Raw genomic sequence first — 26,365 nt, forward strand, 5'->3', positions numbered from 1 at the left:
AATAATGTTGAGGTGAGATAAAAGAATCTTTTCGTGGGCTCACAGCCAGCCAAGAAAGCAGCCCTGCCAGAGACCCCTTCCCCTTGAGAGCTGGGGTCCGGTTCCCCTCCCCCCGGAGCCGGGCTGGCTCTGCAGCCCACATAAGCAGCGGAGCACGTGGAATCACGGCCGTGGCTTCCAGGGTGAGGTCGGCGCAGCCCCTCGGCTCCCGTAACGGCCCCCTGAGCCGAGCCACGCCGGGTCCCGCTGCCCTGGGAGCAGCACACGCTGGGGAGCCGTCGGGGGGCTTCTGGGCCACAGCCGGGGGGACTCACTCTGCTCCCGCCGCCAAGGAGCCACGGGGGACCTCCGGCCCAGCCGCCCTGCGGACTCCGCCCACATCACGTGGCCCCCGGTGGCCGCCCGAGCGGCACCGCCCCGAGCCGCGCTCCAGCGGCCGCCGTGAGTGGCTGGGCGTGGGGGCAGTGGGTCATACGGTCATGCCCAACTGGAACGACGGGTCTGGACGGCTCTGCTTCTCAGCCACGCCCTGCATGGGCCGCAGGCGGCTGCTCCGCGCAGCACGGCCGGGCCCTGCCCTGGGGTCCTGGGAAGCCGCGCAGATCTCTGGCAGGTGTGGGCCGAGGCTGGCGTTCACAGGGCTGAAAAAGCCAGACGGAAGCCGTGCGGGGGCCTCGGACAGAGCCAGCGCCGGGAGAGCCGAGAGCTCGCGGGGCCTTGGCAGGGCCAGCAGCCAGCCAGTGGCCAGCCAGCCCCCGGCCCCCGGGCACACCACAGCCCCCTCGTTCTCCTGCTGGGCCCTGCTGAGGGGCCCTGGCCGGCTCCCCGAGGCTGCCTTGTGGGGAAGAGGGCTGGCGGTGTGCAGGGAGTAGGAGCCTGCCTGCTCCCTCCAGGCCCGTCCAGGCGAGGGGAGGGGCCGGGGCCCACCACTCCAACAGTGGCCGCCCTGAGGCCCGGGGCCTCGCAGCCAGTGCAGGGAGGGGCCTTCTCTCTCCCCAGCAAAGTGTTCGGGGCCCAGCGCTGGGTCTGGAAATTGCCGGTTTGCCCGACCCCCCGTCCATTAGCTCTGCCGCCCTGGCCGATGGGTGGAGGGGCCGCGAGGACAGGCGAGGGGTGCCCGCGTCTCCTCCCCCTCGGAGGCTGCAGCGTGGACCACGCCCCATCTGCCTCGGACGAGTGCCCCCCAGAACCCTCCCGGGTCTGAGGCAGAACCGACCACGTGTGTGGCCCTGTCCCTTGGTTCTGGTCATCTGATCTTTCTCACCCCAAGTGCACACACCACGGACGCACGCACCCCACGTGTGCACACCATAGACACACCCACACCACGGACGCACACACCCCACGTGTGCACACCATAGACACACCCACACCACGGACGCACACACCCCACGTGTGCACACCATAGACACACCCACACCACCGACACATGCATCCCATATGTGCACGCCGTGGACACACCCACACCACTGGCACACGCGTCCCATATGTGCACGCCGTGGACACACCCACACCACTGGCACACGCATCCCATATGTGCACGCCGTGGACACACCCACACCACCGACACACGCGTCCCAGGTGGGCACGCTGGGCTCAGCTGACTCTTCCCACACTGGCTCAGCGTCCCACACTGGCTGCTCTGTTTCTGCTCCAGCTCCCCGCTAAGGCACCTGGGAAAACACAGCCCTGTACTTGGACCCCGGCCACCCGTGTATGAGGCTGTGGGCTCCTGGCCTCTCTCTCCCCCACTTTCTCCCTCTCTCTCCCCCTTCTCTCCCCCCTCCCTCTCTCTCCCTCTCTCTCTCTCTCCCTCTCTCTCCTGCACCTCTGCCCACTGCTCTGTCCACTGATGTCCGTCCCTGTCTTTGCTATGTCCTCTCTCTCCCCCTTCTCTTTTACTCTCTCTCCCTCTCCCTCCCTCTCTCCCTCTGTCTCCCTCTCCCCTCCCTCTCTCTCTCCCTCTCTCTCTCTCCCCCTCTCTCCCCCCTCCCCCCCGTACCTCTGCCCACTGCTCTGTCCACTGATGTCCATCCCTGTCTTTGCTATGTCCTCTCTCTCCCCCTTCTCTTTTACTCTCTCTCCCTCTCCCTCCCTCTCTCCCTCTGTCTCCCTCTCCCCTCCCTCTCTCTCTCCCTCTCTCTCTCCCCTCCCCTGTACCTCTGCCCACTGCTCTGTCCACTGATGTCCGTCCCTGTCTTTGCTATGTCCTCCCTCCTACTGATTTTGAATTTAGTCCCTGCCTCCTTTCTTAACCTCCCCTTTGCCATCAGGAACATTCAAGGCTACGAGTTTTCCTCTAAGTGCTGCGTTGGTGGTGCAGGGTCACTTTCAGGCTGCTTCTGTGCCTGACCCTTGGCGACAGCCGGCTGGACCCGAGGGCGCGCTGGTGGTTCCGCTCCCAGGCGCGGGGTGGAGGCAGCCCGGTAGCAGGTGAGTGCGTGCAGGGCTGGGAGGGTGGGCTCCCAGGCGCCCCATCTCCTTGCCCTCACCCCTCCTTTCAGAAGCATCACCCGATGCCCGCTGTGCAGGGCCCTCTGCCCGTGCCCCATGCCGGCGAGCGCAGCACTCCCTCCCGCGCCGTGGCTCCGGGCCCCTGGTCAGCAGCCCTCCTCTCGCTGGACTTCGGCTTCCTGGTGCTCACGGCGGCAGAGTCCTGAGCCCTGCACCTAGAAACCGTTGTCCAGCCTCCCCGATGGCCTCACCCCTCGCGAGCCCACAGGCCGCAGGTCAGGGACGGACAGGAGAGGGGCCAAGTCCTGCCCAGACCCATCACGGGGCGTGTCTATGGAGGCAGAAGGCCAAACAGGTCCACCCTGCCCAGGGCAGCAAACTTCCTGGGGACAGGGCTGGCCTGGGTGACCGTCTGGAAGTGGCCCTGGGTCCCCTCGTTTGGAAACCCCGTCCAGGGCGGGGGACCCCCTCTTGTCAGAGGGCTGCTTCCCAGTGGGACGGCCGACCAGGGAGGTGGTGGGCTCCCGGGGCAGAGTGGGCCTCCCTCCTTGGCTCACGATTTGTGTGGACTGGGCTGTGCGCTCAGCTCCCGCGGGGCCTGACAGCCGAGGGCACGGCGACTGGGGCTTCATCCCGGCACGCGCAGGCAGGAGGCGGGGAGCCTGGGGCTGCCGCACTCACGGCCCCCTCAGCCTGCACCGCTCGGGGCTCCCACGGCCCCGCTGTGCCCTGGGGAACGGGAGGCAGGCACAGAGGACTGGCCTTTGGGTTCCCTTTTGGAGGGGGGGACGATGGGAGTAGCCCTGGCCAGTGTGGCCACAGCCTCCTTGGGGTAGTGACACTGCCCACAGCTGCCCAGGGCTGCCGGGCAGCCTCAGCCGGGGGCTGTCTGAGGGGCACGTCTCATGCTGGCCCAGGCTGCCCGTGTCACCCATGGGAGCTGGGGCTTGGCATCCCCTGCCGGGTGGGCGCCCTGGACCACGCCCAGCGGGCTCTCCGACCCCCCAGCAGCCTACAGGACAGGCCCCGCCCCCTGCTCTGGGCTGGGGGGAGTCAGAGCCACCCCCCGCGCCTGCCTCGGCCTCACAGTCTGGGCGCTGCCGGGCTGGGGAACCCCTGCTGCCAGACTTCCGTGCAGACATGTCTTCTGTTTAAAGGATTATTGTATTTATTTGAAGGGCAGAGTTACAGAGGGTGGGGGGAGACAGAGACAGAGAGGGAGACAGAGAGGGAGACAGAGAGGGAGGGCTTCCATCCGCTGGTTCACTCCCCAGATGGCCACAATGGCTGGAACTGTGCCTATCCGAAGCCAGGAGCCAGGAGCTTCTTCCAGGTCTCCCACGCGGGTGCAGGGGCCCAAGCACTTGGGCCATCTTCCACTGCTTTCCCAGGCCACAGCAGAGAGCTGGATTGGAAATGGAGCAGCCGGGACTCGAACCGGCGCCTGTTGTGGGATGCTGGCACTGCAGGCCGGAGCGTTAACCCAATTTCTAATTGGAATTTCGCAATGTGCAATTTTACTTTATTTTTGAAAAAGTTTATTTATTTATTTGAAAGGCAGAGTTGAGGGGAAGAGAGAGAGAGGGAGAGGGCTTTTCTACCCACTGGTTCACTCCTAAATGACCATGTCAGCCAGGGCTGGGCCAGGCCAAAGCCAGGGCCTCCATCGGGTCTCCCATGTGGGTGCAGGGACCTTCCCGGGTGCATTAGCAGGGAGCAGCTGGAATTGGAAATGGAGCAGCCGGGATTTGAACCAGCATCCACATGGGATGCCGTTGTGGCAGGCGGTGGCTTAACCCGCTGAGCCACAAGTGCCGGCCCCATTGCGGTTCACACGGCCTGTGGTTTTCACTGGGCCTTTTATTATTTTGAACACCCAGATGTGTAAGGAGATCCCGCCCCCCAGGGACAGGCCCGACCCATCCGGGCACTCACTGGCTCTGACGCTGGGAGCCCCTGCGCCAGGACGTCTCTGTCACAGCGTCCCTGCCCAGCCAAGGCTTCTCTTCAGGGTTCAGCGGGGACGGCTGGTGGCTGGGCTGTGCCAGGGGCTTGTGGGGCCAGATCGCCGGCTGGCTCCCCGGCACTGCCTGTGGCAGCTGCTTGCCGGGGTGTGGCGCGTGGCTGGCGAGGTGACGGCTCCCCTCTCTGCTGGCGTCCCTGTGGCCGCCCCATGACCGTGAGGACCTGTGCCCCGCCCCCCTGGCCGGCTCGGAACGGCCCAGGCTCATGTGTGCACTTGCTAAGCGTAGCAGTTCTCAAGGTTGCCGGGACCCACGGCCCTCACAGTCACCCCCACCCCAGGCTCAGCCCCCGACGCCGCACCGGGCAGCCGGAGCGCGGGCTACGTTGACAACTCGAAGTTCTAAGCCAACAACAGTAAAATGCCAGCAGCAGCCACACTGCGGGAGCCGGATGGGGGCTCCTGGGCGGCGGTGAACGGCGCTGGGATCTCCCCGCACCGTGGCACTGCCGTGGGCAGCCTGGGCCCCGTGGGTCCCGTCCACCTACAGCCCCCCGGGGTCTGCACTCAGGACACATTCGGGGTGTGTGTGACTCCTGGGGTCGGGCGTGGCCTAGCAGGCCCCAGGGGTCTTCCTCCAGGGTGTGGCCCCCTCCTCATCTTTCCTCACTAAGGGGCCGGGGTGCAGAGCCTCTGTGAAGGCCAAGTCTGGACCCGAGCCTCCCAGGGTCTCTTCCCCTGCACCTCTCCGGGGTCTCCCTGGCCCCTGGGCGGGGTGGGGGTGGGGGACAGTGACTCGCCACTTGCTGACAACTTCCTGCCCAGCCTCCCCTGGGAGGGCTACAGACCCCAGGCAAACCCACCCCCGCCCCCACCGTGACCTCATTTCCAGGGCAGCCCCTCCCCCGTGCATCCATGGCAGCCCACAGCCACTCCTCTGGGGAGCAGGGACCCCCGGGGTCGGGTCGTTCACCAGCCCGGGTGGGGGGCTCCTCCCCTGAGCTCAGCTGGGGGCTGGCAGGCAGGACTGGGGTGGGAGTGGAGGGCAATGTAGGGGCGGTGATGAGAACAGAGCTGGGGGTCTCTCCAAAGCCACCCCAGGAGGCGTCGCCCCCACCGCCCTTGGCCCCTCCTGGGGGCCTTGATCACAGCGGAGGGTCCACTGTGAACAGCAGTCGAGCCCACCCCCCAGGGCCCTCAAACCCGCCCGCCTCCCCCCACTCGGGGGTCTGGTTGAATGCTTATTGATTCATTTTCATGAACTTGAAATGCGGAGAAGAGTGAGGGGGTTCCAGCCCCTGTTCACCCCACAGAGGACCACGAGGGCCGGGCAGGGCCAGGAGCCCAGGACTCCAGCCGGGCCTCCCACGGGGGTGGCAGGGACCCGAGTACTGGGCCAGCACCTGCCGGGAGCTGGATCGGACGAGGCGCCAGGCCTCGAACCCCGACCTGGGTGTGGGTGTCCCAGGCAGGGGTTAACCTGCTCCCCCCCCAGCCCAGTGGGGAGCGAGGGGCTCGGGACACACAGGCCAGGGGCCCGGACGCGGCCTCCAGGGAGGCAGGGGAGCCCCAGCCTGGGCCGAGTGTGCCCACCTGTGCAGGGTGAGGGTTAGGGTTAGGGTTAGGGGTTAGGGTGAGGGTTAGGGTTAGGGGTTAGGGGTTAGGGTGAGGGTTAGGGTTAGGGTTAGGGGTTAGGGTGAGGGTTAGGGTTAGGGGTTAGGGTTAGGGTTAGGGTTAGGGTTAGGGGTTAGGGTGAGGGTTAGGGTTAGGGTTAGGGGTTAGGGTTAGGGTTAGGGTTAGGGGTTAGGGTGAGGGTGAGGGTTAGGGTTAAGGTTAGGGTTAGGGTTAGGGGTTAGGGTGAGGGTTAGGGGTTAGGGTTAGGGTGAGGGTTAGGGGTTAGGGTGAGGGTTAGGGTGAGGGTTAGGGGTTAGGGTGAGGGTGAGGGTTAGGGGTTAGGGTGAGGGTGAGGGTTAGGGTTAAGGTTAGGGTTAGGGTTAGGGGTTAGGGTGAGGGTTAGGGGTTAGGGTTAGGGTGAGGGTTAGGGGTTAGGGTTAGGGTGAGGGTTAGGGTGAGGGTTAGGGTGAGGGTTAGGGTGAGGGTGAGGGTTAGGGTGCATGTGCCTTGCCTGTGCACTTGTATACAGGTGTGTGCATGTCTGTGTGAACACGTGTGTCACAGCATGTGTGAGAGCGCGTGTGAGCCCTGGGACCACGTGCCTGTGTCAGCATGTGTGTGAGCGTGTGCATGTGTGTGTGTGCCCGTGTGAGAGCGTGCATGTGTGTGTGCGTGTGTGTGCTGGTGTGAGAGAGTGTGTGTATGTGCTGGTGTGAGAGCGTGTGTGTGCGTGTGTGTGCCGGTGTGAGAGCGTGTGTGTGCGTGTGGGTGCCCGTCTGTGTGCCTGCGTTGGGGCAGGGTGGGGGAAGGTAAGCTGTGTCGGGCCCCACACGGGAGCTGGGCTGCAGGCGGAAGGAGGCGGCGCCGGGTGGGGGTGGAGGCGCCGCCCTGCGTGCTGGCCCGGGCGGTGGCCGTGGGTGGGGCTGGGTGGGGGCAGAGGCAGGTGACTCAGGCAGGGCAGGCGGGGGCCCCGGTGAGCTCTGCTCCGGAGCTCGGACTTTGTCCCGAGTGCAGCCAGGCTGGGAGTGTCGGGGTGGGGGCGGGGGCCAGGCCAGCCAGCGAGCGGGTGGCCTCGGGGCCACAGCTACCTCGGGGCTCCCGGAGCCGGTCCGGCCCTGAGCTGCAGCCTGGAGCCCAGCCAGGCCCTCCTGGACGCTGCAGGCAGCAGCGGGGCGCGGGGCAGGGGGCGGGAGGGGGCCGGGTGTTCCGGCGCAGGCGCCTGGGAGCGCGCGGTGGGCAGCCCCCGGGGGCCTGTGCCACTGCTCCTCTCCCGGCCGCCGGCAGTAACGGCCGCGGCCGCCACAGACACGACGCTCAAACCGCTGGTGCAGGGCTGGGACCCACAGATATTTCTAGTCCCAACAGACGATCGCGGCGCGTAGCACGTCTGTCAAACACACAGCGTGAATCATGGCCTGTTATCGTCACGGGCAGGCGGCTCCGCTGGGGGCCGGGCCCGGGGCTCCTCCTGCACAGCCACCCAACTCTTACGTTCACGCGTGTGAGCAGAGGCAGATTTATGGCGCGCCCGTCAATGATAAATGCCCCTGATAAGCGACTGCCGTCCTGCCGGATGGGTGGGCTCTGCAGCGCCTGGAAGGAGGAAGCCGGGCAGGGCCAGCGGGGTTGGGACCGGGCGCCGGGCCTCAGCCACCTCCCCGTGCTGTGCCCAAGACGAGACGAGCTGGCCCCTGTGGCCGCTCAGAGGCAGCCGAGGTTCAGAGAGGGCCGAGGGGGCCCCGCACGCTGCGGTCCCGGCTGCTCTCGCCTGGGACCCCTGCCCGCTGCCGTGCTGAGAAGCAGGGAGTGGGGAGCCCAGGGGAGGCGGGGGTGCCGGGGGTGCTTGTCTGAGGGTTCTGGCCACCACCACCCTGGCCCTGGTCTGGCGACCACGGTGCTGGAGCGCTGTGTGAGCAGGCGGCTGTCACTGCTGCTGTCCCCGGCTGTGCAGCGCCGCGGTGTGGGAGCCGACGTGGCCTGGCTGCGGGCAGTGGACCCCGCGTCCTCCTCTCTGGTTGCTGGGAACGGCCTGGCCTCTGCTGGGGCGCCTGCAGGCAGCCCCCAGCTCTGTCCTGGAGCTGCCCCCAAGCCCTGGCCCCTGAGGTGCCACTCCAGGCCCCTGCGGGGTCCAAGCCAGCTGGCAGCTCCTTGCGCTTCTGGAAACAGGATCCTCTGCCCCCCCCCCCCCAGGGGCCCTGGGGGCTTCCCTTCCCCCGCTCTGCCGATGCCTGGCAGGCACAGGGCCGGCCCGAAGACCACCAGGCCCCATGGCCGAGAGGTCTCTGGAGTTACCAGCTTGGGGGGTGGGGGGCGAAGGCACCGGAAGAGCCCACGCCCCACCCCCCCGCGGTGTCCTAGGAACCGCCAGGAACTGTCCGCCCAGACGCCGGCCTCGGGGTGCCCAGCCCGGCGCACGTCGGCCCGTGACAACTCTACCCCCCCCAGCGCGGCCGGGACTGTTTACCAGGCCGAGCCGGGCCGGGCGCGCCATTCGGGGACGTTTCTTTAAAAAAACCCAAACCCAAAACAAAACACAGAGCCCTCTCGGGCCGCGGCCCAGGATGGATATTACTATAAAAATAGTTTTGGCCGCAGAGCAGAGGCAGCGGGGCGGGGGCGGGGGGCGGTGTTTTTCCACGGCAGCTCGGACCTGGCGTCGCAGGCGGGCGGCTTCGCGTGGGGTCCTTTCCGCCACCAGCCCCCGGCGGCGGCAGCGCCAACAAGAGCTGGCACGTTTGTGCCGGGGCCTCCCTCCAGCACCCATGGCCAGGAGGCTGGGCCCGGCTCACGGCTGCAGGGCCCGGACCAGGGCAGCCAGAGGCTGGGGAGCACTCCTGAGCCGTCTTGCGGGGAACCCCACGCCTTCCCGTCTCCCACAGCCCCTGGCACTCCCGCGTGGCCCCGGCAGGCGGTGAGGCTGCGGGGAGGGGCGTCCGGAGTGCCAGGCGGCCTTCCAGGAAGCAGCTCGCGGCCAGCCGGCCCCCGGGCCTCCCAACACCTCCCTCCTACAAAACGCAGCCTGAGAAGCAGCGAGCTGGGTGCTGGGTCCCCTTGCCGGGGTCTCTGTCCCGACCACCTGCCGTCTGCCTGGCAGCCCCCGCGGCCCATGCCCCAGAGACGTCTGTGGCTCGGGTGCGCGGAGGCTGTGGCTGTGCCCGCGTCGCGGACGAGGAAACTGAGGCGCAGGACGGCTCTGCTCCCGCCCGTCCTCCCCTGTCCCCGGGCTGGGTCGCTGGCCCCGGCTGTGCGCGCCGGCAGCTTTGGTGGCCCAGAGGAACCGAGGACAGCCCACTGGCCACGGGGGCTCTGCCACCCTCAGGGAAGGAGCCCTTTTGGGCCTGGGGCTCCTCTTCCCCGCCGTGCGTGCACTGAGGGCCCGGGCACAGCGTCTGGCTCGTGGCTGGCGTGGCACCAGTCAGTGCCCCAGCCCTGGCCTCGCGCCAGGAGGGGGCAGTGGGTTTGCCGGGACGGGTGGACGACGCTCGGGCAGGAGCAGGCTGCCCTCTGGACTCGGGCCCGGGAGAGGGACGAGGAGCCAGCACGGCGCTGGCCACCGAGGGCCACCACCCTGCCTGGCCTGGGCCTGCGCTGGCGGCGGGGGTGGGGCAGGGTCTGCTGGGGGCAGCTCCCGGCTGCCTACATTCAGGGAGGGTCCCGCTGTTGTCCCACTTCACAGAGGAGGGAAGTGAGGCCAGGTGGCCACAGCGGCCGCCCCGCCGGCCACGCACACTGGGTCACCGCCGTGCAGGCCCTGCGCACCCGCCACAGAGCCAGGCCCAGCCTGAATCCCAGCAGCGGCGCGTCCTTTCGTTTTTCAGCAAACAAACAAATCACGAATTTCAAAGTGTGGGCAGCGCAGTGCCCACGGCATTAAAAATAGCCGCGGGCCACCCAGCGTCCACCTCCCGGGGCGCACGGCCAGCCGGGTGCCCTTGAGCCAGGGTCTGCGCTGGGCCCGGGTCCGCGGCGGGGCGGGCAGGGGGTGTCCGCAGGCCTTGCCCCCCACCCCCACCCCTGGCGGGCCTCAGTTTCCCCGGGGCGGCCTCTTTGTGCGGCGGCTGCAGACAATGGCCCGGCCGCCGGGCCCCGCGCCCCGCCGCCTCCGCCGGCCGGGCCGTGCGTTTTTTTTTTTTTTTTTGGCAGGCGGGGAGGGAATTCTGCGCCCGCCCCCGCGCGCGCCCGCGCCCGCCCCGCGCTCCTCCCACGCCGCCGGCTCGCGGCTCCCGGGAACCCTCGGCGGAGGCAAACTTGCAAGTTTGCGCGGCGCTCGCAACTCGCGGCGGCGGCGGAGCGGGCGCGGGGCGGGCGCGGGGCGGGCGCGGGGCCGGCGCGGGGCGGGCGCGGCAGGCGGGCGGGGGCGCGCACCGGCGCGGGGCGGGCCGGGCGGGGGGCGCGGGCGGCGGCGCTGCGCCGAGTCCGCGCCCGTCGCGGGCCCCCCGCCGCCCCCCCGCCGCAGCGCCGCGGTCGGAGCGGGGCGCGGGCGCGCGCGGCGGCGGGCGCGCGGCGGCGGGCGCGCGCACAAGTAGTTTACATTGTTGGGCGACTTTTGCAACAACTCGCCGCGCCGCGGCCTCCGCGCGCCGCCGCCGCCGCCGCCGCCGCCGCCGCCGCCTCCCCGCGCCCGGGCCCGGCCGGCCGCCCGGGCCGCCGCCGCCGCCCGCCGGCCGGGCATGAGTTAGTGGCCGACATGGACACCAAGCACTTCCTGCCGCTCGGTGAGTGCTGGCGCCGCGGGCACCGCGGCCGGGCCGCGCCGGGAGTTGGGGCGCCGGGCCCGGGGCGGGGGTGGGCCCGCGGCAACTTTTCCCCCCCGCCCCGGGCCCGGCGGGCGGCGAGGGCGCCAGGGCGGGCGGGCGGGCGGGGGGCGGCGGCGGCCGCGCGCGCGCGGTGGGGGGGGGTCCTCCGCCCTGCGCCCCCGGCCGCCCGGGAGCCCCGCGCCTCCGAGCCGGGCGGGAGGAGCAAGTTGCGTGCCGCCCGCGCGCCTCGGGACGGGCCCGGAGCGGCCAGGCCCGGGCGGGCGGCCACCGCCGGGGCCGCTGGACGGGACGCCGAGCCCGGGCAGGCCCCGTCCCAGGAGGCGCCCGGGTCCCGTCGCCCGGGCCTGGCCCTGCGCTGGGGCGGAGGGGGCCGGCGCGGCTCTGCGGGCCTCGCCCCGCTGTCCTGCGCGCAGGCTGCGGACCCCCGCCAACTCCAGGTCCGGAGGAGGGGGCGCCCGGTTGGGACAGCCACCCCCAGCCAGGGGCCTTCCCTGGGGACACGGGTTGGGGGGAGATTTCCGGATGGGCTCCAGGGAGGGCGAGAATTTGGTGTTGGGGGCGGCAGCCAGGCTGTCAGGCTGGGTGAGGGGTTTGTGCCAAGTTAAGTATGAATGAAGACCCCCGCGGACCCCTCCCCGCCCCGGCGGCCCAGGGTGCCCCCAGAGGGGCTTCCAAGTTTGTCAGACCCGAGGAGGAGTGCCCCAGCCCCGTGCGCCCTGGGGTCCCGCCTCTGGGCAGCCCCTGGCCGGTGTTGCTGGCCTGGAGGGGCCCCGTGGCTGGGAGCTGTGGCTCTCGGCCCGTGGGTGCTGGTGTGTGGGGCAGATGCGGCCGAGCCGGCTGAGACTCCCCACTGCGGGGCCTGGCGTGGCGCTGGCCGGGGCTCCTGTGTGGGCTGCCGGCTTCTGCACACGCATGTGCACACGCACACACACACACACACTCACAACACCAGGCTCCCCCAGAGGGTGCCAGACCCTCAGTCCCAACTCAAACCCCCGACCACCCTGGAGGGAGAGAGCCGGTCCTTGGGGTTGGCACAGGGAACAGGAGGGCAGAGGGGTGGCTGTGTCCCCGGGGGTCCAGGAAGGGGCGAGACTGGGACCCCCACCGCTGCGTCTCCCACTGGGGAGACCCCGGGCTGGCGCTCCTGGAGCAGTGCTCTCTGGCCGGGGCCTCCCAGGCCGCCCGCGCCCCAGGCCGGGTGGCGAGTCCTGGGCTCTGATCACATTTGTTTTTTTCTAAGCTGTGGCTGGCTGAAGTGCCGTGCAGTTGAAGGTCCATTTAAGCGACTACTTGCCTAAGCCCTTTTGTCAACAGAGCCTAATCCCTCGCGGGGGGTGGGTGTCAGAGGGCCTGGCGCGGCCGGCCGGGGCCCTGCTGGCCACCGGGGCCGGACCCGGCGCTGCCTGGGAGGCTGGGCTGCCCCTCTGGGCTGGGTCAGGCGCTTTCCCTTCCTCGGGCCTGGTGGCACTGGGAGGAGAGTCGCCCCTGCTCCGCGGCCCTGCTGCCCGGGGCTGGCCTGGCTCCCGTGCCTGCTGGGGGCTCGAGGCCCGAGCCTGCGGGCTCCGAGGGTCTCAGAGCATGCCAGGCCCTGTTGGCTGCTGGTGGTCGCTTTCCCCTGGGGGACCTGGTGGCCCGGAGCAAAGGCGTGGGCTCCCTGACCACTGTCCAGGGCGGCCCTAGGCCCAGGGGGAGCACGGAGCCCCGCGGGGGGCTTCTGGTAACATCGGAGCCCTTGGGACCCAAAATAGAGCGCATTCCCCGGCCTCCCAAAATAACAGGGTCACGTGGACCCGCGGAGGCCGGGCTTGGAGCGCAGCTCGGGCTTGGCCAGGCAGCTCCCGGCCGCGGGGGGCCGTTGGGGTGTTTGTTTTGGTAGAATCCGGGGTGGGGGGGACTGTGTGTGTTGACCTGAGAAAGTTTCGGGGTGAGAATGACGGCCCTCAGACAGACGCCTGCCTGGCCGTGGCCGTGGCTGTGGCCGTGGCCACCACCTTGTCGGGCATGCGACTCTGCAGCCGGCTGCTGCGCGTGGGCCCAGGCGTACAGCCCCGACCCCTCTGCCCAGAGGTGGGGGACAGGGGACCACCACCCCACCAGTGCCCCGCCTCCCGGTCTCAGGCTGCGGCGGCCCTGAGGCCTTCGGAGGTGTGGGTGCAGAGCGGAGCCAGCAGCACCAGTCACGTGGGCGGCAGCCGTGGCCGGGTCCGGCTCTGCCAGCACTTCCAGCTGTGCCTGTCTTTCAGGGCCGTCTGCTGCGCAGGCTGCGGCCCGTCCCCTCGGAGCCGGAGCCGGGGAGGCTTGGTTGCGGCATGCCTGCCGTCTGCCCCGGGGCCGTGGTGTCGGGAGAGGGTGGCCGAGGCGGGGTGTGTGTGTGTGTGTGTGTGTGTGTGTGTGTAGGCGGGGTGGGGTCTTCAGTGTCCACCCAGGGCCAGCGAGCCCTGCCCGGGGGCTGCCTCGCCCGTGACCTGGGTCTCGGCGCAGTTTGAATGTCTCAGGGCTGGTGTCCTGAGTGCCGAGCGAGGCCTGGTCCTCTGGAGAGGAGGGGTCCTGTGCCCAGCTCAGCCGTCCCCGGAGACACGGGGCAGGGGCCTCCCAGCTGGCTCAGGGCCGGCCCGTCGCTGGGCCGGGGCCTTGCAAGCCGAGGCCTGCCCCTCCCGCGCTGGCCCGGTTTATCTCCCCCAGCCTGGGGGAGTCCCATTCGCTGGCTTATTTGCACGGGGATTGGCCGCAGGCCGGTGACTGGTGGGGGCCGCTGTCTGATCGGGGGGCACCCTGTCCACGGCCAGCAGCGTTTGTGGTCTCCGAGTGCCGTCCGTCTCTCACCTTCCCTTCCTCTCCGCCTCCCGTTCCCTCCTTTTCTGGGCCGCAGAGGGGACGGGACAGGGGCCCCCCAGAACAGTCAGGGGACGTCCCCGGGAGAGCCAGCCTTGCGTGGGCCCTGAAGGACAGGCACAGCTGGGAGCGCCACCCGGCCTTGGGCTCCTCCGGGCTTCTCTCGTGGGGAACATCTCCCCCTCTTTGGAGCCGAGACCCACCGTCAGGTCCTCTCTGCCTGCAGCCTGGGTCCGGGCGGCGCCGGGTCTCCAGTGTCAGACCGAGCGAGACCCGCCGATGTGGGCGAGCGTGCGAGCGTGGGGGAGCAGGTGGGAAAAGGGGGCCTCGGCGGGCACAGAGGTGGCCCTGGCACCGGCTCCACGCAGGGCCCTCCCTGGAGCCTGGGGAGGCGGTGAGCGGGAGACCGCGGCGCCCGCGAGCGCTCAGCATGGCCGTGGTCTTGCCCCAGCGCCTCTCGGGCGGGCGGACTGACCCTGGAGTTGGGAGGCAACTGTGCAGCTCAGCGGCTGAGCGGGCATGAAATGGGGCAGAGCGCGGTGGAGTCCGACGGCCGGGCCGTGGCGGGGAGGGAAGCGGGCTGCAGGCCCTGCCCGCGTGCACGCACCCGTGTCCTGGGGGGTGCGCGGGTGGGAGGAGGAGGAGGCTCCCTGGCTCCCTCCTGGGATCCCTGCTGCCCCGCGCGTTGCCGATCGCTGCATCCGGTGGGTGCCTCGTGGGACCCCGTGGTGACCTCTCCGAGGGGCCGGCCTCCCAGATGGGGTGGGGGTGGGGTGGGGGACGGTCTGTTGCCCTTTGCACCCGGCTGTTTTGCCCCTGGGCAGTGCCCTCTGCTGTTCCCGGCAGATTGGTGCCCCAGGCCAGGGTCGGTGGGCCGGGCTTCCTGGGGCAGGGGCGCCCACCCCCCAGCTCCTGCTGCGCCCCCTCCCCGCTGTGGCATCCTTGGGAGCCGCCCGCCCCCCAGTCCCCGTCAGGGTCTCGGCATCCTGTTTGGTGATGCGGGCCAAGGGCCGCGGTCCGGCCGTCTCAGCCCTGTCCCCTGGCGCCGTACTCATGGCCTCTGCTGTCAAAGGCCCTCGCCCCCACCGGGGTCCCTGTTGGCTGGAGAAGGCTGCAGGGAGCCGGCCGGGGGACTGGGAGGGTTTGGCCACACGAGGTCCCCAGGGCGGGGACTCTGTCGTCTCTGGGCCCCCGTCCTCAGCACGCATGTGCACGTGGTCGGCCACGCTGCACAGTCCCCGTGCGCCCTTCCTGCGCCTGTCTTCCGCTTGCAGGCGCCTGCCGGCTGGGCCCTGCCACCCGGGGGCAGGGAGGAGCGTGGTCTCGGGTGGGCGCCCGGTGCCAGGACAGCCAGAGGCCTGGCGGTGGTCTGGAGGGGCGGGGACGTGTGAAGAGGTGAGGCCGGGAGGGGCCTCCGGAGACTGGGGCGTGGTGGCATTCCCGGCTGGAGTTAGGCTCCCGGGTGCCGAGGGTGAGGGCTGCTTCCAGGGGGTCCTCGGGACCCTCAGGAGCGGCAGCAGCCTGGGCTGGGGGCTCCAGTGGTTTCCTGGGGGTCCCCCGGCTCCTCTGCCTGCGCCCTCCCAGGCACACCTCCCTGCGGTCCCGCCCCTTCTGACCTTTGCTCCTTAGGTCTGTCCTGGGGTGAGGGGCCCCCCTCCCCCACCGCTAACCGAGCCTGCTCAAGGCCTGGAGCGCTCCGAGCTGGGCGGCAGGACAGGTGCGGTCCCGGGGGCCAGGAGGGCCAAGCCCAGGCCCAGGACCCTGGATGGCAGGGCCCCAGAGGGCCGTGCTGGGGCTGGACCTCGGGGCCGGGCGTTGTGGGGTCTCCCTGCCCCAGACCGCATGGCCTCTGGGGGAGGGCGCACAGGGAACCTGGCCTGAGGGCCTGACAGTGTTTCCCACTGGGCCTCAGTTTCCCCAGGGCACGGGCTCAGGCTGGGGAGGGGAGGGGCGGGGGAGCTGGGCCCGGGCCAGGCCGTGTGAAATCCTCCAGTGCGTGGATAAGCCCCGTGGAGTTCAAAGCCGCCGGGTTTGGAGCCCGGCTGTAATGAGGTTACTGATTCAACAGGCTTCCTGGTGCTGCCGCCCAGAACCCAGGGCGGCTGCGAAGCCCCAGGGAGGGAGCTAAGTGTCCCGTAATTGACCAATTTAGCTTAAGTGTCCGAACTGGCCCCGGGCAGAGGTCAGGCGGTGACAGCCAGGTGCGCGGGGAGGCCTCCCAGGCGCCCTGTCCAGACCCCTTCCGAGCACCCCCCGGGGGGGAGCTCCCTCTGCCCCCGGCCTCCGGCCAGAGCCCCCCGGGGGTCCTTGTGCCCACCCTTCTGTGCACCGAGAGGGTGCCGGGTGGTGCTGTGGTGTGGGACCGCGTGCCCGCTGCCGGGCTCAGGCCCCACTGTCAGCTCTGCTGGCCTCGCGTGTGTTCACACAGGGGCCGGGGGAGGGGGCTGTCCCCTGGGGTGCGCCCGGTGCCCTGCAGCGCCCAGCCTGGCGCCCGAGGCCCTGCCTGGCGGTTCACCCTGTTGAGCTGCGCGCCCTCCTCCCCCCACCGTGGTCACTGACGGTGGCTGGAGCCGGGGCCATGTGAGCCTGAGGATGGGGGGCTGGGCAGAGGCAGTTCTGGGCTCCAGAGGCAAACTCTGGGGTCCGTGGGTGCACGACCCCTGACCCCCATGGCTCAGAGTAGCTCAGGCCGCCCCGCCCCCCAGGCCTGCCCTTCTGAGGCCGTGCAGGGGTGCAGCCCAGGCTCTCCGACCGGCTTGCCGTGTGGCCCCGGCTGGGTCCCCTCCCCTCGCTGGCCTCGGCTTCTCTGGGGCCCGCTGGCACCCCGAGGCCACCCCCTTCCCCTGCTGCCACTTGGCGTGGTGCTGAGGGGCTGGTGTCTGGCTGGCGGGGCCACGGCCGGGCACAGGCTCTGCCCTCCTCCCACCCCCGCTGCCCCCGGCTGTGGGAGGCAGAAAGTGGGTGGGGGGAGGGCCAGAGTCCGGGGGGGCCGGGGCGGGCGTGTGGTCAGCCCAGCCACGTGGACTGGGAGTGCTGGAACAGACACTTAGTGGCCTTAACAGTGGAGGGGCGGTGGGGGCAGCTCCGTGCCCGCCCCGCCGAGGCCAGGCCACCCCCTCCTCTCCCTGGGCGCCGACCTCTGCTGCCCGGGGTCCTGCACAACCCCCGCCCGGCCCCCCGCCCAGCGTCAGGCGGCCTCCTCACTGCCCGGGCTTGCTCCGGCCTGCAGAGCGTGGGAAGTCCTGGGAGCTTCGCAGAGGAGATGGTGTTGTGCGTGGGTTTTGAGGGGTGCGTAGGAGTTGTTGAGTGTTGGGAAGTTGTGTTGTTGGGAAGGGAACCGAGGTACAAGGCAGGGGGCCGGGTGGACCTATTCCAGGGAGGTCTGGCCCCAGCCGTGGGTACAGGGTCTTCCTTGGAAGGTGTCGGGGGTCTGCTCTGATGGGGTGTGAGTGTCTGGGTGGGGGACCGCGTCGCCTGGGCGTGGTCAGCGGTGTGGGACGGGTGGGCCCTGTGAGGGGCAGAGGCTGGGAGCATGCTTGGCCTCCACCTGGCCGTGCCCAGCCTGGCTGCTCCCCGGGCCGTCCCCTGTGGCCTGGCTGGTGTCCCTCCTCCTTCCCCGGGCACCAGAGGCCCTGGCCTGGAGCATGGCCCACGCCGTCAGCCCAGCTTGGGGCACCGGCTCACGGGGTGAGTGGCCCTTATGGGGGGGTCCCTCCTCTGCCCACGTGCCCGTCCCTGCCTCCCCTGCCGCGGGCCGGGCTGGGTGTTGTCTGCCGGAAGCCGCTGCCTGAGTGCTGAGTGGGACCAGAGTCCACGGGAGGCGGCGCTGCCCCCACCCCACCCCACCCCTGCTCCCGGACTTTCAGCCCAAGATCAAGGTCGAGGAGAGGGCGGGGCGGCGGGCGCCTCTGTCATTGGGTGCCAGGCCTCCGTGGGCGAGGCCGGGGCGGGGGAGCTGGCCCGCCTCTTCTCCCTTCTCTGTCACTCTGGGCCAAAGGTCAGGGCACCAGTGTGCCGGCCCGGTGGGGTCCGCCGTCTTGCACGGCTGGCACCCCGGAGCCTCGCGCCCGGCAGGCCCAGTGGCGGTGGTCTCCGCGCCCGTGCTGGACGCCAGGCCCAGGGCAGTGGGCTGCCGGCTCCCGACGGACGCCGAGCCTTGGAGCACCCACTTCTGCCTCTCACTCAATGTCAGGTTCCACGTTGGTGAAGCGGAAGGAAGGGGCAAGGCGGCGGTGGGAAGGCCCGAGACCCCCGAGACCCCCAGTCCTGCCCCACCCGCCCCAGCTGGCTCCTGGCGCCCGTCGTCTGTGGGATTGGCTCGTAGGGTGCCGCACCATGCCCGTGGCGTCCGCTCGGCGAATCGGTGCTCCCCAGGGCTCAGGCTGGGTGGGATGAGCCCGTCCCTCGCTGAAGTGGGTTAAGTCACCCACATGCGCCACCCTGCTCCTGTGGGGTCTGTGCGACCCCCGGACGGGGAGCTCCTATGCTGGCCTGGGGCCCTCGGCGCGCGCCGAGCTCTGGACAGAGCGCAGGTTCCCAGATGCAGAGGGAGGGGCCCCTGCCCCCGCCCCGCGCTGTGGCACCCTGGCTCCTTCCTGTGCTGCCCGGGGCTGGGGTCGGGGCATAGCTCCCGCCTGCTGCTCTCTGTCCATCTGTCTGTCCACATCTGGTTCCTGCTGGCCTGGGGAGGCCGGGCGGAACCAGGCGCAGCCCTCCAGGGGGTGAGGCCAGGGTGGGCGCTTCCCTGTGTGGGCTTGGACCAGGTTTCTCGTGACCCCCTGGACCCTGACTTCTCATCTGGGAAGTGGGACTGTCGTCAGTCTCCAACAGGGCGGTGGGCGGAGGGGGGTGGCGGGGCTGGGCTGGCCGTGGCGCGTGGGGGCTGGGCCTTGTGTGTGGGTCACGAGGGTCGCCCAGGAGGTTGCCCCGCCCCGCACGGTGTGTGACAGCGGCGCACCCCGTGGTAGCACTGGGGTGCAGAACTGGAACCCAGGAGAGACGACCCAGGTGGGCTTTGGTTAGCTGCTCGGCTGCTGGCCACTCCTCGAGGTGCCTGGGAGACAGAGGTAGGGGCCGTGCTCCAGGAGGCCCCTCGTCCACAGCTGCTGGGGGGCGGGGCGCAGGCAGGGCCCGCCTTCCCAGGCTCACGGGGGGAGACGGGCGGTCGGCAGCAGCCAGTGAGAGATCTGGGTCGGGGTGCAGGCCAGGGCTGCGGGAGGAGCGCCCCCTTGCCCGAGGTGCTGCGGGCCAGCAGGGAAGCAGGAGAGAGGCCAGGGGGTGGGGTCAGACTCCAGGGCCCTGGCCGTCCTGCCCGAGGGGGACAGAGCGGAGGTGCCGGCTCCTGGGCCCTGAGGGCGGCGTCTGAGCTGAGCTGGGTGGAGGCTCTGCTGCTGGGGGGGGGGGATACGCGACCTCGAGCCCTGGGGACAGGCTGGGGTGTACTGGGGAGGCACTGGGAGCTTGGCATGGGCGTGGACCTGCTGCCCGGCCTGTGTGTGGGGGCGGCCGGGGCCAGGTGGTCCTGGGGCGGCTGGGGTGGGGTGTTCCTGTGAAAGGCACCTGCCCAGCTCTCTGCGCGCTCTGGGGTGGGGGGCAGTCCTAGAGCTGGCTTCTGGTTCGTTCTTTCTTTCTTTCTTTCTTTCTTTCTTTCTTTCTTTCTTTCTTTCTCTTGATTTATTTATTTATTTATTTATTTGAAAGAGTTACAGAGAGGCAGAGAGAGAGAGAGGTCTTTCACCCGCTGGTTCACTCCCCAAGTGGCCACACGGCCGGAGCTGCACCGATCCGGGTCTCCCACGCGGGTGCAGGGCCCAAGGACTTGGTCCATCCTCCACTGCTTTCCCAGGCCACAGCAGAGAGCTGGGTGGGAAGTGGAGCAGCCAAGTCTCATACCGGCGCCCGTGTGGGTGCCAGCACTGTAGGCGGTGGTTTTACCCGCTGTGCCACAGCGCCGGCCCCCAGCCGCCCCCTCTCATTTCCCAGGCACTGCCCTCCGCCCTCGCGGCTCCCGGGCTGCAGAGTGTGGACGCCCAGCGTCGGGCCCACGAAGCCGGCAGCAGGGAGGGGTCAGGTGGGCATGCCGGTCCTGGTTGAGCTGGTGAGGGACTCGTCAGCCGCCCCTGTGTGGCTGGAGGCGCCGGGTGGCGAGTGGCATGTCCTGGATCCCTGCCAGCAGCTGAGCCTGCCGGGGAGGGGGCTCCTGTGGCTGGGGGGTGGGGGCCTCCCTGTCGCAGCCTCCATGGGGTGGCTGCGCACTGTCCAGCAGGCAGGGCTGTCAGGGCCTCGGCCGGCTGGCGTCGTCCACGGGCCTCCCTCGGGCAGGGTGTGGGCCCGTCCTGGCGACTCAGGCCGGCTCCGGGGCCGCGCACGTGTGCTCAGGTGGCCTCTTCCAGGTCACGGCGAGGCCGAGGTCCCCGTACCTATGCGGCCGCCCTGCCCGCACTGGATCCCAGGACCGTGTCCGTGCTGGGCACCGCTGGAGGGGAGGAGCGGACGGCTCCCTCCCTCAGGTGTCCCTGGCCGCCTTTCCCAGAACGGGCGATTGTTGGCGGCACCCTTGTGCACCAGGGATTTGGTGCTTGGTGTCGGCCCACACCAGCAGGGACCCGGCTGGCCCACCAGCGCCTGGCGTCTGAGTCACTTGCCTGGGGTTGGCCACTGGCCCTGAGCCCCAGCGCCCCAGCGCCCGTCTTGTCCAGCTCTGAGCGGCCCCCTCTGCGCCCCCCACCCCCGCCGGGCCCTCCGGCCGCACCGTCTTCCCCAGACCCCACTCGGGCACCTGCATCAAAGCCGGGGGCGGGCTCCCTGCAGTGGGTAGGGCTCTGAGCCCGGGTACACGTGAGAGCCCGTGTGCACCAGTGTCCACGTGTGAGCCCGTGGCCCGCCACCCTGCGCCGTCAAGTCAGAGCTTGCGCCCGGCTCCTCCGTCAGCCGAGGGCCCTGGGGGTTGGTGTCCTGGCCGAGGGGACAGTGTGGGCGCGCGGGCAGGCCCAGCCCCGTGGGTGTTGGGGGGAGGGGCCGGGGGAGCTGGGGTTTTCCCCCCAGTGGGGACGGCTGGGTCAGGCTTATGACGCCACTCCCCAGGGTGGGAGGGGGTGAGGAGCTCCTGAAGTTGACCCCAGGCCACGGCCACGGGGACTTGCACGTGGCCCGCATCCCACTGCCGTGGCCCAGACTAAGGCAGGCATCACTAGTCGTCTGTCGCACACAGATTCTCCCCCGGCAGGTGCCCAGGGCCCAGCCCCCGACGTGGTGCAGCCTGGGTGTGGCCCTGCCCGGCCGCCTGGCCGCTGTGTCTGCCGTGGAGTTGTGTCCCGGGAGGTCAGGTGTGTCTGCCGTGGAGTTGTGTCCCGGGGAGGTCAGGCTGTGTCTGCCGTGGAGTTGTGTCCCGGGGAGGTCAGGCGTGTCTGCCGTGGAGTTGTGTCCCGGGAGGTCAGGCGTGTCTGCCGTGGAGTTGTGTCCCGGGAGGTCAGGCGTGTCTGCCGTGGAGTTGTGTCCCAGGAGGTCAGGCCGTGTCTGCCGTGGAGTTGTGTCCCAGGAGGTCAGGCCGTGTCTGCCGTGGAGTTGTGTCCCGGGAGGTCAGGCGTGTCTGCCGTGGAGTTGTGTCCCGGGAGGTCAGGCGTGTCTGCCGTGGAGTTGTGTCCCGGGAGGTCAGGCGTGTCTGCCGTGGAGTTGTGTCCCGGGGAGGTCAGGCCGTGTCTGCCGTGGAGTTGTGTCCCGGGAGATCAGGCGTGTCTGCCGTGGAGTTGTGTCCCGGGAGGTCAGGCGTGTCTGCCGTGGAGTTGTGTCCCGGGAGGTCAGGCGTGTCTGCCGTGGAGTTGTGTCCCGGGGAGGTCAGGCGTGTCTGCCGTGGAGTTGTGTCCCGGGGAGGTCAGGCGTGTCTGCCGTGGAGTTGTGTCCCGGGAGGTCAGGCCGTGTCTGCCATGGAGTTGTGTCCCAGGAGGTCAGGCGTGTCTGCCGTGGAGTTGTGTCCCGGGGAGGTCAGGCCGTGTCTGCCGTGGAGTTGTGTCCCGGGGAGGTCAGGCCGGGCCGGGCCCTGAGCCGGGCCATCACGCACACGTTAGCGCGAATGGGGCTGCAGCAGACCCCGGAGCGGCCAAGCAGGAAGGGACAGGAAGGAAGGCTTCCTGCCATTGTGTGGACGAGGAAGTCGTGGACTGGGCGGCGTGGCCGGCCGCCTCGCGCTTGTCTCCTGACCACCCACGGGAAGGCTCCGTGCTGCCCGCTCCCCACGCTCCCCACAGTGGGCCCTGCACCCCCGGCGTGACCACAGGGCCGAGGGCAGCGGGGGCAGGGTCTGTGCCCCCCCAGGTTGGTGTCGGGGTGGGCGGGGCACAACCTCGTGGCAGGGGCGGGGCCTGGAGCGGAGCCCGCCCTGTGTTTCCTACACACACACCCACTGCTGGCTGGAGCCATTTTATTTCTGTTTCCTATTTTTACTTCCCTGTTGGCTCTTTTTAGCAACTCCAAGTGAGAGAGGGCCCCGCCCACGGGGCTCCACCCGGCTTCCTGGCCCCGCCGGGCCTGGAGGAGGCTGGCGTGGGTGACCTGGGGTGGGGCTGGGGAGCGGGATCCCAGCGCACACCTGGGCTGAGCTCCCCGCTCGCTCCCCGTCCTGTCCTCAGGCCCGGCCGAGCCGTGGTCCCTGCGCTCCCAGCTGGAGGGCGAGGGCTGGGGGGTGCTCTGGGGGGCAGCAGTGGACTTCGTGCGCTGTCTGCTCTGGCCTGGCCGCCCGTGGTGCGGGCCCCGCCCCTGTCGGGTCCCTGGGGCCGTGGGGTTTGAGACGCCCCCTCTGGTGGGCGCTGTTGGGGGGCGTCTCCCTCAGGGCCTGGGGGCTGAGCTGATCCGCACCTGCCTGTCGGGGCATAGTCAGGCCCAGCCGGTGGGCGGAGTCAGGTGCTGGACAAGGCCCCCGGCCCAGCGGGGCTCCCAGGCCCGAGCGGGGTGGGGGGTGGGAGAGGGCGCTGGGGTCCCGCTGCGCTGCCCCCTCCCATCCCCGCAGGCCTCCTGGGCTTCCCGCAGGGCTGGGGCCCGGAGCCGATGCTGGCAGCCCCTGCAGTGCCCAGCTGGGCCCTCCCTCCCTGGCTGGTGTCCTCCGTCCCATCCGATGTCGGAGGTGTGGCCATCGGGGGTGCCGCCATGGCGGCCAAGCCCTTGGGTCGGGGGCGTGTCCTCGGCCGAGGCCCCTGCAGACTGGGAGGTGAGGAGGGGGCTCCTCTGCCCCCCCGGCCGTGTGGCCCAGGCCTTGTTGTGCTCCTCTGTGAAGTGGGTGACGGTGTCCCGGGAAGGTTTACCGAGTCAGGGCCTCCCCTCGGGCTCCTGGCGGGGGGGGGGAGCCGGGGCCGGGGCTGTGCGGAGGCGTGAGGGCTGTGCCCCTGGAGGGGCGCGTTGCCCTGGGGGGGCTGGTTTCAGGGGCAGTTGCTTGCAGGACCGTCCAGGGGCCCAGCAGTTCCTCCAGACTGATGGGCGGCTCCCAGGCCTGGGGCCCTGTCTTGGACATTCCCCTGCCCCACACGAGGCCTGGAGATGCCACCGCCCTGGGGTGCTGCACAGAGCTGGTCACACTGGGGGTGGGATAAGGCCCCCCTCCCGCCCTTCAACACGCAGCCGTGCTGGACCCCTGGGGCCCAGCAAGGTGGTCATGCCTCCTCCAGCTCTCCAGGAGGGCCTGGCCACACCCAGCCCAGGGTGCCTGGTGGCCGCGTCCTTGTCAGATCTGTCCCAGTCCCGGGGCGGGGGGATGTCAGGGGGCTGTGTGTGCAGCCTGCAGCCCCCGTAGCCCCCGTAGCCCCCGTCCCTGGGCAGAGGGGCGTGGGGCCAGGCCTGGGGGGGGGAGTGTGTGTGCAGCCCCCGTCCCTGGGCAGAGGGGCCAGGCCTCGGGGCTCTGCTTCCTGCGCTGGCCCCTGACTCAGCAGCCACAGGGTGGGGGAACTTAGATTTCTCAACAGAACCCACCCCACCCCCGCCTCTGCCAAGCCCCGGGTTTTTCTCCCAGAGCCCTGGTCCCTGCCGGGGGGGGGGCTGGATCCTGGCCCGTGGGCCTCACTCCCCGTGCACTGGTCCCTGCCTGAGGGGGGGGGCTGGATCCTGGCCCCGTGGGCCTCACTCCCCGTGCACTGGTCCCTGCCTGGGGGGTGGGCTGGACCCTGGGCCCTGTGGGCCTCACTCCCTGTGCACTGGTCCCTGCCTGGGGGGCGGGGGGCTGGATCCTGGCCCCGTGGGCCTCACTCCCCGTGCACTGGTCCCTGCCTGGGGGGGGGGCTGGATCCTGGCCCCATGGGCCTCACTCCCCGTGCACTGGTCCCTGCCTGAGGGGGGGGCTGGATCCTGGCCCCGTGGGCCTCACTCCCCATGCACTGGTCCCTGCCTGAGGGGGGGGCTGGATCCTGGCCCGTGGGCCTCACTCCCCGTGCACTGCTCTCCTCGGCCAGCCTCGCGCTGCCCCTCGGTCCTGCTGATTCCCTGTAACCCCGTCCTGGCCGGCTGCCCCCTCCTGACAGCATTCCCCGTGGCTGCCTCCTCCAGGAAGCAGCCTGGATTAGGGTCTGTGCCTCCTGCCCCCCCTACCGGCGGCCGTGGAGCCGGGGCCTGGAGCCTCAGTGGCGCCGTCGGGCAGTGGGTGAGGAGCTGGGGCTGGAGCCCCGATGCCCCCCGGGTGGACTTGGCTGCAGGCCGGGGAGAGCTGGGGGCAGCATCTGGCCCGGCACTAGGACTGCTGCAGAGTGGACTGTGGTTCCGTGCCCCACCCCGAGGTTCCGACTCCCCCAGCCCAGCGAGCCTGGCAGCCCCTGCGTGGGAGGTGAGCGGGTGGGAGTGGACCTGCCCGGGGCCCTGGCGGCGGTAGGACCTGGTGTGTCCTGGCCACTGGGGGTGGGAACGGGGGTGCGTGGCTGTGTGGTTGCCTCCGTGGGGTCTCCTGCCCCGGCCGTGGCACCTGCTTGGCCCGCTGGGCTGTGGGCCTGGGAGACTGGGAGCCTGGGGCTGGGGAAAGCTTCAGTTAGTGGCTGGGTGGTCTCGGATGACCGGGGGCAGCGGGTCCATCAGTCCATCGCCGGGGCTGTGGCCTGGCCCTGTTGGGTTCTCGTTCCGGATCCAGTGACCGCGCGTGGCCTCTGCCCGGCCGGCCGCCTGCCTTGAGGCTGCTGAGGGGTTTCCGACAGGGAACCGAACCGAGCCGGACCCTTGCCCGGCAAGGCGCCGAGGGGGGACAGAGCAGCCGGAGCTGGGGGCACTGGCTCTCCCTGGCCTCGGCCCTTGCGTAGTGCAGGGGGGGAGGTGCCAGGAATGGAAGTCCCCGCTCTGTGTCCCGGTCATGCACCGTGAAATCTGCGTCAACTCCAGTGGCAGTGCCGCAGCGTCTAGGTGCCCGCTCCCACGGGAAGCCCTCTGTGGTTCCCCCCTCTGGGATCCGGCTCCTGTTCCTAGGACCGGTGTGTCTGGGGGCGAGGACGGCAGGCTGGGCAGTGTCTGGGGTGGGGGTGGCAAGGGGAGGCTGGCTCTCAGCCCTGAGCGCCGGGCTGTCAGGGCCCACACGGAGCCCCCAGCCCCTTGCTGGGGGCACCTGGCCTGCGTCCTGCGGCTGTGGAGGTGGGGCTACCCTCAGACCCTGGCGCTGGTTCCTGCCCGGGTGCCGCGCCCCTGGGGACTGGTCCCGCCCCCCACCCCCGGCACAGCTCTGCACCTGCTCGCTCCCCCGGGAGTCTTCCTGCGGCCGCTGCCCCTCAGTTCCTGCTTGTCTGTCACCCGCCCCCCCCACCTGCCTGGAACCGCTGGCTGTGGTGGCCTTGACTGGGCACTGCCACCTGCCCGGCCCGTTTGTCCCTTCTGAGAAGCCGGCTGTGGGTTGCTGGTGGGCTCGTGTCCTGGGGCCGGGCGGGCAGAGTGCTGGGTGGAGGTGAGCCATGGGGGGCCCACCCTGGGGCTGAGCCCCCGCCCCTCCCAGAGCCCAGGGGCCGGGTGCGGTGGTGGAGGGGGCGGCAGGGCCCAGCTGAGGCTCGAGGCACGGGGTCAAGGCTGTCCCAGTCCCAAGACTGGGTGGGCTTGGGCGGTCGCGGCGGAGGTGCCGGGCAGGCAGGAGCCTGAGTGTCCCCCCACCCCCCGGCGTGGGGCTGTGTGAGAGGCAGGGCAGAGAAAGGGTTAAGGCATCGAGGGATGTAATCATGTTTCTAATTTTCCTGTGTGATTTAATAAAAATGTAAATGGCCGGGCGGACAGCGCGCCCGCCGCGGCGGGCCCGAGATTGATGGCGGGCGCGGTGGGCAGCGGCCTTTGTGTCTGCGCCCGAGCCGGGCCCGGCGCCCCCGCCTGCCCCGCAGGCCACACACCGGGGACAGGCTCTGCACCCTCTGCCCGGATGGGGAGCCGGGGGCCCGGGGGAGCCTCGGGGGGCCCAGGGCGCCTAGGATGACCCGAGGCCTGCGTTCACGACGGCCGCGGCCCTGGTGAGTCCCGGCTTCCTCGCGTGGCGTTCGAGCTGGGGTTGTGGGTGTGGAGGAAGAGCCTTCCAGGAGGCTCCGTGGGAGCCGCACGTGCAGAGGCCCCGCGGTGGTGCCGCGCTCGGCTTCGAGGGCTGGTGCCGGGCTAGGGCTGGAGTCGGGGGCCAGCTGTGCGCTGACAGGCGGCGGAGCCTGGCGGGTGCTGGGTCAGCCCCAAGGGTGGCGGGCGGCTTTGGGGGGCTGTAGGTGGGGGACCGGGGCAGCGCGGAGCCCCCGAGTGCTGGGCTTTGGTGGCACCGTTGGTCACA

General features: G+C 70.4%; 2 protein-coding genes across 2 annotated transcripts in view; one reads left to right on the forward strand and one right to left on the reverse strand.

Moving 5' to 3' along the window:
• LOC149128925 (uncharacterized) overlaps positions 1-10,703 on the reverse strand; it is a 64,808-nt gene extending 54,105 nt beyond the window's left edge. The window contains exon 1 of the mRNA XM_089306787.1: positions 10,397-10,703. Coding sequence (XP_089162913.1) covers positions 10,397-10,703 — 307 coding nt within the window. The remainder of the gene's footprint in view (positions 1-10,396) is intronic.
• RXRA (retinoid X receptor alpha) overlaps positions 10,254-26,365 on the forward strand; it is a 69,298-nt gene continuing 53,186 nt past the window's right edge. Inside the window, exon 1 of the mRNA XM_070058845.2 lies at positions 10,254-10,746. Within this exon, the coding sequence (XP_069914946.1) occupies positions 10,719-10,746 (28 nt within the window). The 5' untranslated portion in view covers positions 10,254-10,718. The remainder of the gene's footprint in view (positions 10,747-26,365) is intronic.

Source organism: Oryctolagus cuniculus, chromosome 1 (assembly GCF_051225735.1).
Source record: "Oryctolagus cuniculus isolate XC-2025 breed Fujian yellow rabbit chromosome 1, ASM5122573v1, whole genome shotgun sequence".
NCBI classification, from domain to species: Eukaryota; Metazoa; Chordata; class Mammalia; order Lagomorpha; family Leporidae; genus Oryctolagus; species Oryctolagus cuniculus.